The sequence below is a fragment of the Malus sylvestris genome, chromosome 7 (genome assembly GCF_916048215.2).
Source record: "Malus sylvestris chromosome 7, drMalSylv7.2, whole genome shotgun sequence".
In the NCBI taxonomy this organism is placed as follows: Eukaryota; Viridiplantae; Streptophyta; class Magnoliopsida; order Rosales; family Rosaceae; genus Malus; species Malus sylvestris.
The window spans coordinates 5902655-5919561 of record NC_062266.1 but is presented as its reverse complement, the minus strand read 5'-3'; the positions used below and the strand labels follow the sequence as shown (position 1 = coordinate 5919561).

The following is a 16907-nucleotide window of genomic DNA, read 5'->3' as shown; positions in this document are numbered from 1 at the left end:
TACATATTTCAACTCTAATCCTTTCTGCTCATGGTATGTGCAGAGGCCAAAAAATTGCTCACAAATGGAAAAGAAACAAAGAACATGTGGGTTGTGATGTTATGGGTATGATGGTGAACCTGGCCGAAGCGGCTGAAGTTACCTGTGGCCTGGGTTATTGGCTTAAGAGTTACTGGGTTGTTCTATACGAGGAACTTTCAACGAAGAGATGTTAAGCTATCGACATCTTCAACATTCTGATATGCACGTTGAGTGCGTGACTTGAACATTTTTTGCCAAGTAGAGGGCACAACTTAGTCTTCAAGTAAGGTACTTATCATGTTTAAACTGTTTTAAGATGGAAATTCAGCAGTTTCCTTACATTGGTATGTTCCTCAAGATTTATTATCTGCGTAATTGTAATTGAATCCGTATGAGTGTCCGGTTGCTGAATGACAACAGAAACAAACGACGAAAAGTGCCTGCGGTGTAATTTTGCAACCGCAGTTGTCGTCGTGCTTGAACCTTGCTCCAATGGTAAATATGCGTTGCAAGTTTGCTGCCTCCAGCGCAAGTGTTTTCCAGATGATCATAATATTAGGCTTTCGTTTGTTTCATTGAATGTCTTCCAGGTTATGAGGAGTGGAATCCCCCAACTATTGTGCCGTTGCTTTACCACTCACTTTCTTGATACTTGGTAACCACTCATCTAAACACAACATCAAAGTTGGAAAGAGGTTTTAAATTCTAATCCCGACTCTTTCATCGATAAAAAAAAAAAAAAAAATGAAAGATGGTATGTGGATGGCTGAAAAATTGCAATATATATATGGAGGAGATTCTACACTTGTGCTCATTTTGTAAAAAAATGTTACATACGTATATTTACACTCCAAGGTTACCTTTTACGGTGTGGACGTTCTGCTCAGGAGGATCCAGTTCCCACTTCTTAGTTGCATAATATCACTTTGTTGATGCTGGTTAGTTAAAGATTCTATACCTCTTTCCCCTCTCCCAAAAAGTGAATGTGTAGTTGGATGCCATACACCAGGCAGCACGCTAAGGGTAGGCATATCTTGGTCTGCGGGGCTTGGGTTAGGACCCATAACCCCAATCTAAAGATTGATTTTTTATTAGCTACCCAACTATGGTGGATGGGAAATCCTACTAACCTGAGGGCTTAAGGGCGCACATTGTGTGATTTCACCCAAAGTGAACAGACTAAGACCACCATAACCTCACCTGGTTAGGCATCACTGATACAACCAATCACTTTAATGCCCTGCTTAGTTACAAGTCCACGCTACTAGACTCGGCAATATCATATCCTTGTGTAAACCCTTTTAAACATATTTAATATTTGATCTCTGTCCGATGTGGGACTTTAGCAATTATCTACTTAATAACTAGCTTCCAACTTACCAACTGTGAAATTCAAAATCCAACAGAGAGTGATGAATAGAAAGCTCTTCTCATATTAATTTCCAGGTGAGATATAAGAAAAGAAGCTTATACCGCTTTCCCATGAACGTAGCCACGTAAATTCCTTGGTACGCATTATTTCCTTTACGTTTATCTTATTTGGTTTTCTCCATTTTTGTGACGAGTAGCCCTTTGAAAATGAAGGAATTTGAGCAGAAGGTGTTATATCTACAAATTAAAATGTTTAAACCATTGAAAAGCATGTCAGTAATCTCCAGATTCCAATATCCTTCACACACCTTGCACGACTCCTACATATTTACTTCGACCAGAAGCCTTGGGACTCAAGGAACAAAAAAGTACCGATAGTACGGTGAGTTTGATTTTTTTTTTTTTTGTCTGTAAATAGTGATGAGAATGCTGTATCCTCCTCTTCATCGGTGGCGGTGGATTATGGAGAAGAGACCGAGGAGGGAGAAGTCGCGTAGTGGGAGTTGAAGAGAGAAGGGAAGAGAGTGAGACCTTTTTTTAATTCCCTTCCTTTTTTATTTCAAATTTTTCTTAATTAATTTGTAATATGTATTTAAGTTCAAACTCCAAGTGTCAGAAATTTGGTGGGCTAGAGCAATAAGTAATGTCAAGTCACCAGTTAACGAATGAGTTGATAGCAAAATTAACAGAAGTATTAAAGTAGCAGAAAATTTAAACTTAAGGTATGGAAGTGGGTCAAAAAATAAATAAGTGGAGTAAAATGAGATTTTGCGAACTTAAGAGTAATAAAATAGAAATTATCCTCATTAGAACTTTAGAATTTAAACAAGTTTTTTTTTTAGTACAGAGGAGGGCAAAAGCCCACAGCAAGCAAAACAAGAAAAACCTAGGCAAGGACGACCCTATGAAGGACATTGCCTATAATATCAAAAACTGCAAAAAATTAGTATCAATGACAGGAGGAGAAACAAAAACATGATGACCAAGGGAAGCCATAACCCAGGTCAGCCATGTGTTCTCTATAGATAGGAGTGTCTTCATACTTTGTAGTCATCTTGGCATTCTTGTTTATTGTTTTCTGTTAAGAGTATTCGTAGTTTCATACTTTGTTCATCCGTTTAGTACTTTGATTTTCAACTGGTAGATGGTATATGACTGGCCAAATATTGCTTTATTTTTTTTTATTACAAGTCAATCAAGATGTAGTCCTCAGTATGTAGTCGTCTCGGCATTCTTGTTTATTGTTTTCCAGTTAATATTATTCATAGTTTCATACTTAATTTGTTAATCTGCTCGTTTGGTAATCTGATTTTCAACTGGTATATGGTATATGACTAGTTAAAATATTGCATGATTTTTTTAAATTTTTTATTACAAGAGACATTTTACACTATGGGGGTGAAGTGAGGACGATATAGTTGCATGATATTCATCACTTTGATTTTCCACTGGTAGATGGTATATGTCTAGTTGAAAATTATATTGCATGATATTTTTTAATTTCTTATTGCAAGAGACAATTTACACCATAGGGGTGAACTCAGGACGACGAAGAAAGATTGAATGATATACATCACTTTGATGTGGGTTACAAAAAGTGAATGTGTAGTGAGATGCCACACACCAGATAGCACGTTGAGGGTATGCATATCTTTGCTCTGCTGGGCTTGGGTTACAACCCATAATCCCAATCTAAAGCAAGTTTTTATTAGCTACCCAACCATGGTGGATGGGGGACCCCACTAACCTGAGGGCTTAAGGGCGCATTATGTGTGATTTCACCCAAGGATGAACAGAACAAGACCGTCATAAACTCACCTAGTTAGGTTTCATCAAGGCAACCAAGCTCTTTAATGCCTTGCTTAGTTACAAGCTCACGTTACTAGGCTCAATGATGTTATAGCATTGAATGTCTTCTAGGTTATGAGGAGTGGAATCTCTTAACTATTGTGCCGTTGCTTTACCACTCACCTTCTTGATACTTGGTAACCACTCATCGAAACACAACATCAAAGTTGGAAAGAGGTTTTAAATTCTAATCCCGACTCTTTCATCGATAAAAATAAAATAAAAAATGAAAGATGGTATGTGGATGGCTGAAAAATTGCAATATATATACGGAGGAGATTCCACACTTGTCCCAAAAAGTGAATGTGTAGTTGGATGCCATACACCAGGCAGCACGCTGAGGGTAGGCATATCTTGGTCTGCGGGGCTTGGGTTGGAACCCATAACCCCAATCTAAAGCAAGTTTTTATTAGCTACCCAACCATGGTGGATGGGAAACCCTACTAACCCGAGGGCTTAAGGGTGCACATTGTATGATTTCACCTAAGGTGAACAGACTAAGACCACCATAACCTCACCTGGTTAGGCATCACCGATACAACCAATCACTTTAATGCCCTGCTTAGTTACAAACCCACGCTACTAGGCTCGGCAATATCATATCATTGTGTAAACCCTTTTAAATATATTTAATATTTGATCTCTGTCCGATGTGGGACTTTAGCCATTATATATTTAATAACTAGCTTTCAACTTACCAACTGTGAAATTCAAAATCCAACAGAGAGTGATGAATAGAAAGCTCTTCTCATATTAATTTCCAGTTGAGACAGTAGCCTTAGAGATTAAGTATTCTCTCGTTGTACCCTTATTCGAGATAAGAAAAGAAGCTTATACCGCTTTCCCATGAACGTAGCCACGTAAACTCCTTGGTATCCATTATTTCCTTTACGTTTATCTTATTTGGTTTTCTCCATTTTTGTGACGAGTAGCCCTTTGAGAATGAGGGAATTTGAGCAGAAGGTGTTATATCTACAAATTACAATGTTTAAACCATTGAAAAGCATGTCAGTAATATCCAGATTCCAGTATCCTTTACGCACCTTGCACGACTCCTACATATTTACTTCGAGAAGAAGCCTTGGGACTCAAGGAACAAAAAAGTACCGATAATACGGAGAGTTTGATTTCTGTAAATAGTGATGAGAATGCTTTATCCTCCTCTTCATCGGTGGCGGTGGATTCTGGAGAAGAAACAGAGGAGGGAGAAGTCAGTCGCATAGTGGGAGTTGAAGAGAGAGGGGAAGAGAATGAGAGGCCTTTTTTTTTTTTTTTTCCTTCAAATTTTTCTTAATTAATTACTTTGTAATATTTATTTTAAGTTGAAACTCTAGGTGTCTGAAATTTGGTGGGCTAGAGCAATGAGTAATGTAAGATCATCAATTAACGAATGAGTTGACATAAAAATTAATAGAAGTATTAAAATAGCGCAAAATTAAAGTTAAAGTATGGAAGTGAGACGGAAAATAAGTGTAGTAAAATACGATTTTGCGAACTTGAAGGTAATAAAGTAGAAATTAACCTCATTAGAAATTTAGAATTTAAACAATTTTTTTTATTGGTATAGAGGAGGGCAAAGCGCAAGCAAAACAACAAAAACCTAGGCAAGGACAACCCTATGAATGACATTGCCAATAATATCAGAAACTGCAAAAAATTAGTAGCAGTGATAGGAGGAGAAACCAAAACATGATGACCAATGGAAGCCATAACCTAAGTCAGCCATGTGATCAGCTGAGACATTCTCTTCTCTATAGATATGAGTGTCTTTATAGTTTGTAGCCGTCTCGGTATTCTTGTTTATTGCTTTTCTGTTAATAGTATTCGTAGTTTCATACTTTGTTCGTCCGTTTAGTACTCTGATTTTCAACTAGTAGATGATATATGACTGGCTGAAATATTGCATGATTTTTTTATATTACAAGTCAATCAAGATTTAGTCGTCTTGGCAGTCTTGTTTATTGTTTTCCAATTAATATTATTTGTAGTTTCATACTTAATTTGTTAGTTTGTCCATTTGGTAATTTGATTTTCAACTGGTAGATAGTATATGACCAATTAAAATAATGCATGATTTTTTTTTTAAAATTTTTATTACAACACATTTTACACTATGGGGGTGAAGTTAGGACGATGTAGAAAGGTTGCACGATATTCATCACTAAGATTTTCAACTAGTAGATGGTATAGGACTAGTTGAAAAATATTGCATGATTTGTTTTTAATTTTTATTACAAGAGACACTTTTTTTTTTTAATTTTTATTACAACACATTTTACACTATGGGGGTGAAGTTAGGACGATGTAGAAAGGTTGCACGATATTCATCACTAAGATTTTCAACTAGTAGATGTTATAGGACTAGTTGAAATATTGCATGATTTGTTTTTAATTTTTATTACAAGAGACACTTTACACCATCGGGGTGAATTCAGGACGACGTATAAAGATTGCATGACATTAATCACTTTGATGTGGGTTATAAAAAGTGAATGTGTAATGGGGTGAATTCAAGACGACGTATAAAGATTGCATGACATTAATCATTTTGATGTGGGTTATAAAAAGTGAATGTGTAATGAGATGTCACACTAGATAGCATGCTGAGGGTACGTATATCATGGTATGCGGGCCTTGGTGGATGGGAGACCCCACTAACCGCTTAAGGACGCACTTTGTTTGTGTGATTTCACCTAAGGGTGAATAGACCAAGACCACCATAGTCTCACTTGGTTAGGCTTCATCGAGGCAAACAAACACTTTAATGTCTTGCTCAGTTACAAGCTCACGCTACTAGGCTCGCCAGTATCATAGCATTGTGTAAATCCTTTTAAACATATTTAATATTTGATTTTTGTCCGATGTGGGAGTTAGCAATTATTAATTAATAACTAGCTTCCCACTTACCAAGCGTCTCTTGGCGAGACACTGTAGCCTTAGAGATTAAGTATACTCTCGTTGTAACGTTATTCGACATAAGAAAAGAAGCTTGTACCGCTTTCCCATGAACGTAGCCACGTAAATTCCTTGGTATCCATTATTTCCTTTACGTTTGTTTTAATTTGGTTTTCTCCATTTTTGTAACAAGTAGCCCTTTGAAAATAAGGAATATGAGCAGAAGGTGTTATCTACAATGTTTAAGCCATTGAAAAGCATGTCAGTAATCTCCAGATTCCAATATAATACGACTCCTACATATTCACTTCGACCAGAAGCCTTGGGACTCAAGGAACAAAAAAGTACCGATAATACGGTGAGTTTGATTTTGCTGTAAACACTAAACCGTGATGAGAATGCTTTATCCTCCTCGTCATCGGTGCTTCAATTGTCCCTAGCTTTGTGTAAAACTGTAATGAGTTGTTCTACCATTCTCGAGACAAATTCGATATTTGGAAGATGAAGAACTGTATGATATTCCTTCTCGTCGAACTCGTAACTCTCAGTAGCTGATCTTGGATATGACCCCTAGCAATGGAGACCTGCGATTTCACGGAAAACCATTACATAAGACGTTAAAGAGCGACTTATCCTAGGTTAATCTTTCTCTTAACTTAACCTAACCTAAATGAAACTACTGCAACTACTGCCAAGGTTAGAATTCAGAACATGTCTTCAATGTTTCAGCCTTTAATCGTTAATGTTCTCGAGTCTCCAAGTTTCCTCCTTTTCTTGATATTTTTGTTACAACAAATATCCCTCCATATGGATGTTATCATTCCACACATAACGTCGTGAAATATTCCAATTTACCTACGCACCAACGTTACTTTTACTAAATGTGGATGTTATAGATAACCAATAAAATAACTATGTAACCATGACGATCAAAGTGACACAGCGATATGCACCAAAAAGCCAAAGCTCGTGGAAAAGAAAGAGAGAATTACCAATGAACTTACCAAAATGTCCCTTCCCTAGCTCGAGAAGCGAAAATCACCATCCTCTCATAAGCTTCCCATCAACGTGTACATAAATATTTGTCCAGCTACTGTGATGAAATTCCACTTTGTCCAAACCATATGCGACTCCACTCCCAATGGCTTTGACATATGCTTCTCTCAAGCACCTATATCTACACACACATACACATACACACAAAGAACATACAGATCGTCAGCTGCTCAAAATTTTTACATCACCTGGATGCTGTTTGTTTTAGAACTAAAATCTTATAAGACAGAAAAGTTTTCATTTTTTGTGAAGGGCTTGACGGCAACTTGAACTAAATCAATATGCAAGAAATTATGACAATATTTTCTGTGTTTTTTAATTGATTCAATGTTGAATAACTGATATGTCTCGTGTACTTTACCAAGTGCATAAACTTGTTCTACTGTCTTAATATGAGCTGTGGTTTTAAAAGCAGAGAGTGACCATTTTTTCTTGTAATTTTCAGTACCTTGAACCTTGGGTATATTCCAATCATTATAATCAATATTTTTATTTGATTGATACTCTTTTTATTCTTCATTTACTATGTCAGGAATTTTACTAATACTGGCTCTAGAATTAAAACTTACGCACGACTTTGATCTAAACAGTCGACTCATCTTTGCAAGATTACTGATGTTCGTCACTTTGATGTGGGTAGCTTGAGGAACAAATCAGTCAAGATGTAACTCAGTTTGTAGCTGTTGCGGCATTCTTGTTTATTGTTTTCCTGTTAATAATATTTGTGGTTTCATACTTTGTTAGTTCGTCCGATTTTCAACTGGTAGATGGTATATATGGCTTGATGGGGGTTACAAAATGTGAATGTGTAGTGAGATGCCACACACCATTATAACTTACGCACGAGTTTGATCTAAATAGTCGACTCATCTTTGCAAGATTACTGATGTTCATCAATTTGATGTGGGTAGTTTGAGGAACAAATCAGTCAAGATGTAACTCAGTTTGTAGTTTGTAGCTGTCGCGGCATTCTTGTTTATTGTTTTCCTGTTAATAATATACTTTGTTATTTTGTCCGATTTTCAACTGGTAGATGGTATATATGGCTTGATGGGGGTTACAAAAAGTGAATGTGTACTGAGATGCCACACCCACTTTGTTATTTTGTCCGATTTTCAACTGGTAGATGGTATATATGGCTTGATGGGGGTTACAAAAAGTGAATGTGTAGTGAGATGCCACACCCCAGACAGCACGCTGAGGGTACGTGTATCTTGGTCTGCAGGGCTTGGGTTACAACCCATAACCCCAATCTAAAGCAAGTTTTTATTAGCTACCCAACCATGGTGGATGGGGAACCCTACTAACCCGAGGGCTTAAGGGCGCACTTAGTGTGATTTCACCCAAGGTGAACAAACCAAGACCACCATAACCTCACCTGGTGAGGCTTCATCGAAGCAACCAATCACTTTAATGCCCTACTTAGTTACAAGTCCACGCTACTAGGCTCGGCAATATCATACCATTATGTAAATCCTTTTAAACATATTTAATATTTAATTTATGTCCGATGTGGGACTTTAGCAATTATCTAATTAGTAACTAGCTTCCCACTTACCAAGTGTGAAATTCAAAATCCAATACAGAGTGATGAATAGAAAGCTCTTCTCATATTAATTTCCAGGTGAGACATAGTAGCCTTAGAGATTAAATACTCTCGTTGTACCCTTATTCGAGATAAGAAAAGAAGCTTGTACCGCTTTCCCATGAACGTAGCCACGTAAATTCCTTGGTATCCATTATTTCCTTTACGTTTATCTTATTTGGTTTTCTCCATTTTTGTAACGAGTAGCCCTTTGAAAATGAAGGAATTTGAGCAGAAGGTGTTATATCTACAAATTACAATGTTTAAACCATTGAAAAGCACGTCAGTAATATCCAGATTCCAATATCCCTTACACACCTTGCACGACTCCTACATATTTACTTCTTTTACGAAAATATCCCGCTTTTTTATTAGGGCAAGTCACTCAAGTTCCTTTTTTACGAAAATTCTAAGGTTTATGCGTTTTTCAGAAACTAAAGTCAGTCCCTCGTCAAGCTAAAAACAAAGGTGTTCCCTCACTACGAAAGGTGTCCCGTGGATGGACGAGTTCCTAAACTAAGTCAAGTTTCTCACTTGTTGGGTGACTAGAAGCCTTGGGACCCAAGGAACAAAATAGTAACGATAATACGGTGAATTTGATTTTTTCTGTAAATAGTGATGAGAACGCTTTATCCTCCTCTTCATCGGTGGCGGTGGATTCTGGAGAAGAGACAGAGGAAGGAGAAGTCGCGTAGTTGGAGGTGAAGGGAGAGGGGAAGAGAATGAGAGCCTTTTGTTTTTTTCAATTTTTTCTTAATTAATTAATTTGTAATATTTATTTGAGTTTAAACTCCAGGTGTCAGAAATTTGGTAGGCCAGAGCAATGAGTATTGTCAGGTCATCAATTAACGAATAAGTTGACAGAAAGATTAACAGAAGTATTAAAGTAGCAGAAAATTAAACTTAAGCTATGGAAGTGAGACGAAAATAAGTAAATGTAGTAAAATGCGATTTTAAGAACTTGAGGGTAATAAAGTAGAAATTATCCTCATTAGAAATTTAGAATTTAAACAAGTTTTTTTTGGGTACAAAGTAGGACAAAGCCCAACAAGCAAAACCCAATCTAAAGATTGATTTTTTATTAGCTACCGAACCATGATGGATGGGGATCCCACTAACCCGAGGGTTGAATGGCACATTTTGTGTGGGTGAACACAAACCAAGACCACCATAACCTCACTTGGTTAGGCTTCATCGAGGCAACCAAACACTTTAATGTCCTACTTAGTTACAAGTTCAGGCTATTAGGCTCAATATCATAGCATTGACTAAATCCTTGTAAACATATTTAATATTTGATTTTTGTCCGATGTGGACGTTAGCAATTATTGATTTTTGTCCTCATGCTTGAAGTTTTGAACCTTGCTCCAATGGTAAATATATGTTGTAAAGTTTGCTGCCTCCAGCAAAAGTGCCACATGTTTGGGGAGTTCCCATCCCATGAGCATAATATTAGGCTTTCGTTTGTTTCTATAAATGTTTTCCAGGTTATGAGGGGTGGAATCCCTTAACTCTTGTGCCGTTCGCACTTTCTTGATACTTGGTAACCCCTCATCTAAACACAATATCAACATTGGAAAGAGGTCTTAACTTCTAATCCTGACTCTTTCATTGAAAAAAAAAATGAAAAACGAAAGATGGTATTTGAATGGCTGAAAATTTGCAATATATATATATATATGGGAGATTCTACACTTGGGCTCATTTTGTAAAAAAAATAAAATGACGATTCAAGCCGTCTATTTTATTTCATTATTTATTGATCATTATTGAAGAAAAAAAAAGACAAATCTAAACCATTAAGACATTCATCGAACCAAGTCGATGCCCAAGCCCATATTAATGTCAAGCAGATGGATCTCCGGGAGCTGGGAAGAAGGGGAACGAAGCGACGACCCGCTTTGGCTGCTGCTTTCTGGTTGATCGGCATGATCCGAACATAACCCACTTGAATGACTAGTTCGAATGATTGATACTTAAATATTATGATTGACTCATCGTCTCGCTAGGTCAAATTCCAACTCTAGTGTCACGTTGGAGGTTCTCTTACACTATGTTTAGATATGAGAAATAAAGTTGGAATTTAGGTAAAAATCAGAATTTATATATTGACATGCACAAATTCTCTTGTTTGGATTCATAAATATAGAAATTTAGAATTTCCGCATGGAAAAAAAACTTGGAATTTGGGACCTTCAATTCCCAAGTTTAAATTCCATATAAATATGTGTCATTTCCCAATTTCTATAATTTAGAGTTTAAAAATAACAAATTCCATATTGAATTTCATTGTTCTTTTAGATTAACCAAACAAGAAAATTCACAAATACTAAAAGATAAAATTTCGTCATTTCAATTTCTATCATTTTAAAATTCTTTAATAATTTTAATTTCTTCATACAAACGTAGTGTTACGGTTGAGATTACCATCCTAACCGCATTAAATGAAACCCACCGGATCTGCAAGTTGCCCGACCTGAACATTATTTATCAAAAAAAATAAAAATATAAAAAAGAACCCGTTGAACGCAACAACAGGAAAACGCATATTTCTGTGCGAACCACGGCCGAAGAAGAAAAAGGAGGCAAACTCTCTCTCTCTCTCTCTCTCTCTCCCCTTTCCCCGTTGGGTTTCCACATCCTCTGCAACAACGAAGCTCTCTCCTCCAAATCCAGGTTTGTTTTCTCAATAGCTTTTATCCTTATTTCTCCTCTTTTTTTTCTGGTTATTTTTACCTTTATGGGATTAAATTGTTGTCTGGAATATAGGGGTTTAGTCTAGGGTTTTGATTTCGTTTTCTCTGTATTCCCAAATTGTACCATTATTAGGGTTTATAATTTAGGGCTATCAGTTATCTTTGTCAAGATTTTATCATAAAAAAAATGGACCTATATATCCAAATTGTTGTTGGGATTCATTTGGTTAATGATGACAAAATGCAATGTAAGCTCTGCAATCACAAAAATTTGACATCTAACAATCTCTATGTTGCACGGACACACCGACCTTACTTGGTGGGATAATGCTTGGTTATTATTGTTTTATTAGAAGAAATTAACCGTTTTTGGTAACATGATATATGTCTTGTAGCAATTTATATTATCATATATCATCCCTTGAATGAACTCTTTTTGTTTCTAGGAAGATATTGGCAAAATACAAAATCAAAATGTATGGATCCACAGCGAAGCGGCTTCTCCAGCACTTTGGCGCAACGTTGGTTAGCAGTAGCGGTACCCATATGATTCGATTCCGTCCTCTTCAATCCCTTGTTAGTCGTTCTCACTTTTCCACCACTGTGAACTCTGAACCATTTGCCAATAAACCCCCTAGTTTTGCGAATTCCACATCATCATATGCCGATGAATTCCCTAATATTTCGAATTCCTCGTCGTCAACAGCCGATCATACTAGGAGATCGAGAGTGGAATACCAAGATGAGCAAGCTCGCGTGCTCCAAGCCTCACTTCCGCATGTGATAAGGTTGGGATGGAGTGAAGCTGCGATGATTGCTGGTGCGAAGGATATTGGTGTCTCTGCATCTATTGTCGGATCATTTCCAAGGAAAGAGGGAATGTTGGTTGAGTTTTTCATGGATGATTGTTTGCAGAGGCTTATTGATAGAATCGAGTCCAGTCCAGATGAGCTGAAAAGTTTGATACCCAGTGACCGTATCACCAAGCTTATCCGCATTCGCTTAGAAATGCAGTCACCCTTCATATCGAAATGGCCTCAAGCTCTTAGCATCCAGGCACAACCAGTGAACGTCCCCACGAGCTTTAAGCAGAGGGCGATGCTTGTGGATGAGATCTGGCATGGTGCTGGCGACGACACCGCTGATTTTCAGTGGTATGTGAAGCGGACTGTCCTTGGAGGAATATACTCCACAACTGAGATTTACATGCTTACTGACAATTCCCCAGATTTTCGTGATACATGGGCATTCTTGGATGATCGGGTGAAAGATGCTTTTGACTTGAAGAAAACCATTCAAGAGGCGACATACTTGGCAGAAGCTGTTGGTGCTGGGATGGGGACTTCTTTGCAAGGATTTGTGAAGAGAGTCTTTCAGGGGTAAGAAATTACGAAGGCATTCTATTGCAAGCATCAGTCCTCCCTCCGGTCAGTATACTTGGATGAGATGCTGTGTTAGTTACTACTGTAGTAGTTTCGGGGCGGATCGAAGTTGAAACTTTCTCGAGTCTATTGAACGTTCCGAGTCATACAATAAATAAAAATACAGTCGAATTAAAGGAAAATGGAGGTGTTATTAAAGTTGTACGAGGTTTTGTATGATGTATACAAAGAAAATGCTTCCTAGAATTTAAATTCTTTTGCCTTAGAAATGAATTTGTATAACTTCATATCCCGCGCTTTAACCAGTCATCCATGGCTTTGCTACGAAAAATTCCGACCGAGGTGCTTCGCTGTAGGGGTCGCTTCCTTTCCTTCAAAGGCAAGTTGGTGTTCTTGGCTTCTTGATGTGTGGATTGCATTGTGCAACAGCTCACGTTTGGTTCGAGCATGGCTGAACCCGGTTGTTACATGAAAGTCCTCCTCTATACAATGAATTAAAATTGGGAAAAACTTGTATCCATCCTATGAGGGAACCTATTTGTATCATCTATTTGAAAATCATTCTATTTGAAGATCGTTTAGTCATATATATATATATAACCTTTAAGGGAAGGGATTCTCATTTTTTTATAAAAATAGGGATTAGTTGTGGAGCTCACAACATATCAAATTTTAACGATCCGAACTGTCTATTTTTTAAGTTACATCTCATAGATCATCCTTACAAAGTATTAGCAAAATCGGAAATGTTTAAGACATCTAAGTGAGTTTAAAGAAATCAACAAATACTTTGTTATGATAATTAAATAGATAAATGGTTTCGGATTGAATTGAATTTTTGTTAGGATGATCTATGAAACGAGACTTACAAAATAGATTGTTCGGATTGTTGAAGTTCGATGTGAAGTGAGCCCCACGCCTAATCCTCATAAAAAATGAGGATCCCTTTGCATAAAGGGCCTAATATATATATATATCAAATAAATAAGACGGGTGATCATAAAGATGTTATTTGTTTTTAGAACCGTCCATTTGTTTGACATGCATGAATGCTAAATGGTCTATAAGTTGACCATTTATTTTTTGTAGAGATAATTTTTTAATAATAATAAAAAGAATTAACGGTCGCCATTTAGTATTACGGTCTAGTGGTATTCCTCTTCACTTGTAAGTAAAAGGTCTTATGTTCGATTCTCGTCAAATACGAATTTGAACCATATCTTTTGCTAGCCCATTGTGAGGCTAAACTCACATCTCCTCTTTACTGCAGATAATATTGTTTATTCAAAAATAAATAAACAGTTTCAATTATAACATTTATTCATTAACGGAGTGGACACAAGTATAATCTTAAATTGTTCTCGTCACAGTAAACGTAACCAACACGTCAAGCCAAAAACTCTCCCACTAATTAAGAACTTTTCCATCTTATTGGTTGACCCAACAGAACCTAAAACATCCCAAGAAATTATAATTTTCGTGACGTTCATCTTATTCTACAAAGTACAAAAATAAACAATTAAAAGGATGAGATTACCACGACGGCAAACTATTGTAAGCCTTTCCTTAAATTATTGAAATGGCAAACAATTTTTTAGTAAGATCAGAAATGGCAAGCAATTAAACAGCTAAATTACACTGTTTTTGGCAATATTTTGTTATCTCTAACGCGTCCAACTAACATATAAATAAGCACTCCATCTCCATGCATGCATTAGTCCTTCATTTGAAAAAAATAAGTCTCCTTCGATCGATCGAATTATTACTGTCGAAGATGATGATGAAGAAGTACGTGAAGCTTCACAAGTGCAAGCTCCAGCAGGACCAAGAGTCGTCTCAGAGACCCATGTTAATGGAGGACCACCACCATCACCACCACCAGAGGCGGAGCCACCGGAAAACCAACATAGATGTAGTTGTTGGTGATGATAAAGAAGTTGTTGGGCCCCACACACCTAGGAGTACAAAACTCATGGATGCCATGCGCAATCTCTTTGTCCAACTCCAAAGACAACCCTCCAATTTTGCTCCCAACTCCCAAGAACAACAGTAATAATACTTTTACTATTGCTCCTCAAGAACAACAATAATAACATATATATCATCATGTCATATGTGGTGGTGGGACGGCCGCTACAGGCGGCGGCCGGGGCTTAGCCGAAATGTGTCGCTTCTCATGTTCCGTGAATAGCTCGGATATTGAAGAAGATCTAGAAAGGCATTTAGCTAGAGAATCGATTTGATTCTATCTCTCTTTTATTCTGTTTGAAGGAAAGAAGGATCCTAACGAATCGATATGTCTTCTTTTAGGTGTTGAACATTCTTCATGTTTAGGTGTTGAACATTCTTCATGCTTGTCCAATAGAATTACATATGGAAGAAAGAATTAAAGGACATGAAGATGATTCTGTACTTTTTCTCTTTGTAATATACTTGTCTTGCTTCTCTTCATTTTTCTTTTCATTTTCTGGGTTGTGCATGCCCATGAAATTGGCATGAATTAGTATTTCACCGTATGAAATGTTTTAAGGGTGACTTTTTTTGAACCCCTAAATTTGTTCAACTATCCACTTTAACTTTTTTGGGGGGTTTATGAACTTTAATTGTAAAACTAAAACTTAATTAAAATCTAGAGTTAGATTACATATTGGTTATAATTTTTTGACTATATATCCATGTCAACATAAATAATAAAATTCTTATTTGACTTTTGTTTCAATATTTAATCTGTATTATTATAATTTTTTAAATTATTCATTTATTATCTTTAACATCTTCCAATAATAAAAGTGCCTAAAATGTGAAAACATTCCCAAAAAATATATTAGTTTATTTTTTTAAATATATTTTGTAGAAACGGATTAGGCGAGATTAGCTCTTCTTCAACAGTCGCGTGCGAGGCACCAACCCTCTCCCAAAGGAGAAATGACTGTTGCACCTAGAAACCCCCTGCCCGTCCCCCCTCTACAAGATTTTATTAATAATATGAAGAAAAAAAGGAAAAGTAAAACAAACGGGAGGACTAGGCCAATACCCGCTAAAAACAATTAACAAAAATGATATGGACTAGTTTAAGACTGCTTAGCTTCAGTCACCTGAAATTGATTTCCCATAATTCAGCTGCTCATATTTCATTACCAAAATCCACTTCCATAGCAACAATTTGCTCCTCATGAGCTTGAACGGAAGAATGAAAGCCTGACATAGTCTATTTTATAAGACTCATCAGCAAAATCGTGTACCAAGTCCCACCACATAAAGCTATTATTCATCGCACCAAAATTAGCAAAAGCATCCGCCAAACAATTCTCTTCCCTGAAAATATGCGAAAAACACAAATGCAAGCGAGCAATATTCCATAAACAATTTGCCCAAGAAACTTTAAGAAACCATGGAACATCCATGGAATGAGCTGATAGTAGGCTGATGACATGCATAAAATATGTCTCTAACCAAATGTTATGTCATTCTTTATCCTATGCAATCTGAACTGTCTCGATGACAGCCACAATCTCCGTAACAACTGCACTTGGATAAGAAGACGAGGAGGCAAACGCCCCTAAAAAAAGACCACTGGAGTCACAGAAAAACACTACCACTACCCACATGACCATTCCCTTTACAAGACCCGTCTGTGTTAATCTTAATCCACCCAACAGGAGGTGGATGCCAAAACACAGGCACAAAACTAAGAGCATCCAAAGAAAGGGATGAAATTCTTAACATGGAGAATATGGGAATCGATACACAACCAGGGAAAGAAGAAAAACAAATAGAAGTTGATTCCCTCTAATGCCGTAAAAGACGACGTCGGGACTTGACAATACTAAAACTTTTGTTCTCAAACCTGATCTTGTTCTTTTCGTGCCAAAGCCACCAAAAGAAACTGCAAATAACCAAGAACCAAAGTTTCCGAACAGATGTGGGGAAAGATGAGACCAAAGAACCATAAAAAATAGGGTAAAAGACTGTTTACTACCCTCATGTTTTGTGGTTTTCAACATTTAGTACATTAAGTTTTTTTCGCCTCAGATTCATACCTAAAGTGTAAAT

General features: G+C 36.9%; 1 protein-coding gene and 1 long non-coding RNA gene across 4 annotated transcripts; one reads left to right on the top strand and one right to left on the bottom strand.

Annotated features, from left to right (window-relative positions):
* Positions 1-1159: 1159 nt before the first annotated feature.
* LOC126629313 (uncharacterized) lies at positions 1160-3821 on the bottom strand. Its single transcript, XR_007625710.1, has 2 exons — positions 3759-3821; positions 1160-1221 (listed from the first exon to the last, which is right to left on the bottom strand). It is a non-coding gene; the product is annotated as an uncharacterized LOC126629313 (long non-coding RNA).
* Positions 3822-11265: 7444 nt separating this feature from the next.
* On the top strand, positions 11266-13141 carry LOC126630544 (uncharacterized). 3 transcript variants are annotated; one of them, XR_007626029.1, is made up of 3 exons: positions 11267-11452; positions 11919-13041; positions 13085-13141. XR_007626029.1 is itself a non-coding variant. In XM_050300664.1 (2 exons), the coding sequence occupies exon 2, from the start codon at positions 11947-11949 to the stop codon at positions 12853-12855; it is 909 nt and encodes a 302-aa protein (XP_050156621.1). In that variant the 5' UTR covers positions 11266-11452; positions 11923-11946; the 3' UTR covers positions 12856-13141. The 3 variants fall into 3 exon arrangements, 2 of the variants coding, with proteins under 2 accessions (XP_050156621.1, XP_050156620.1); XM_050300664.1 differs by having other exon boundaries at positions 11266-11452; positions 11923-13141; XM_050300663.1 differs by having other exon boundaries at positions 11919-13141.
* The last annotated feature ends 3766 nt before the right edge of the window (positions 13142-16907 follow it).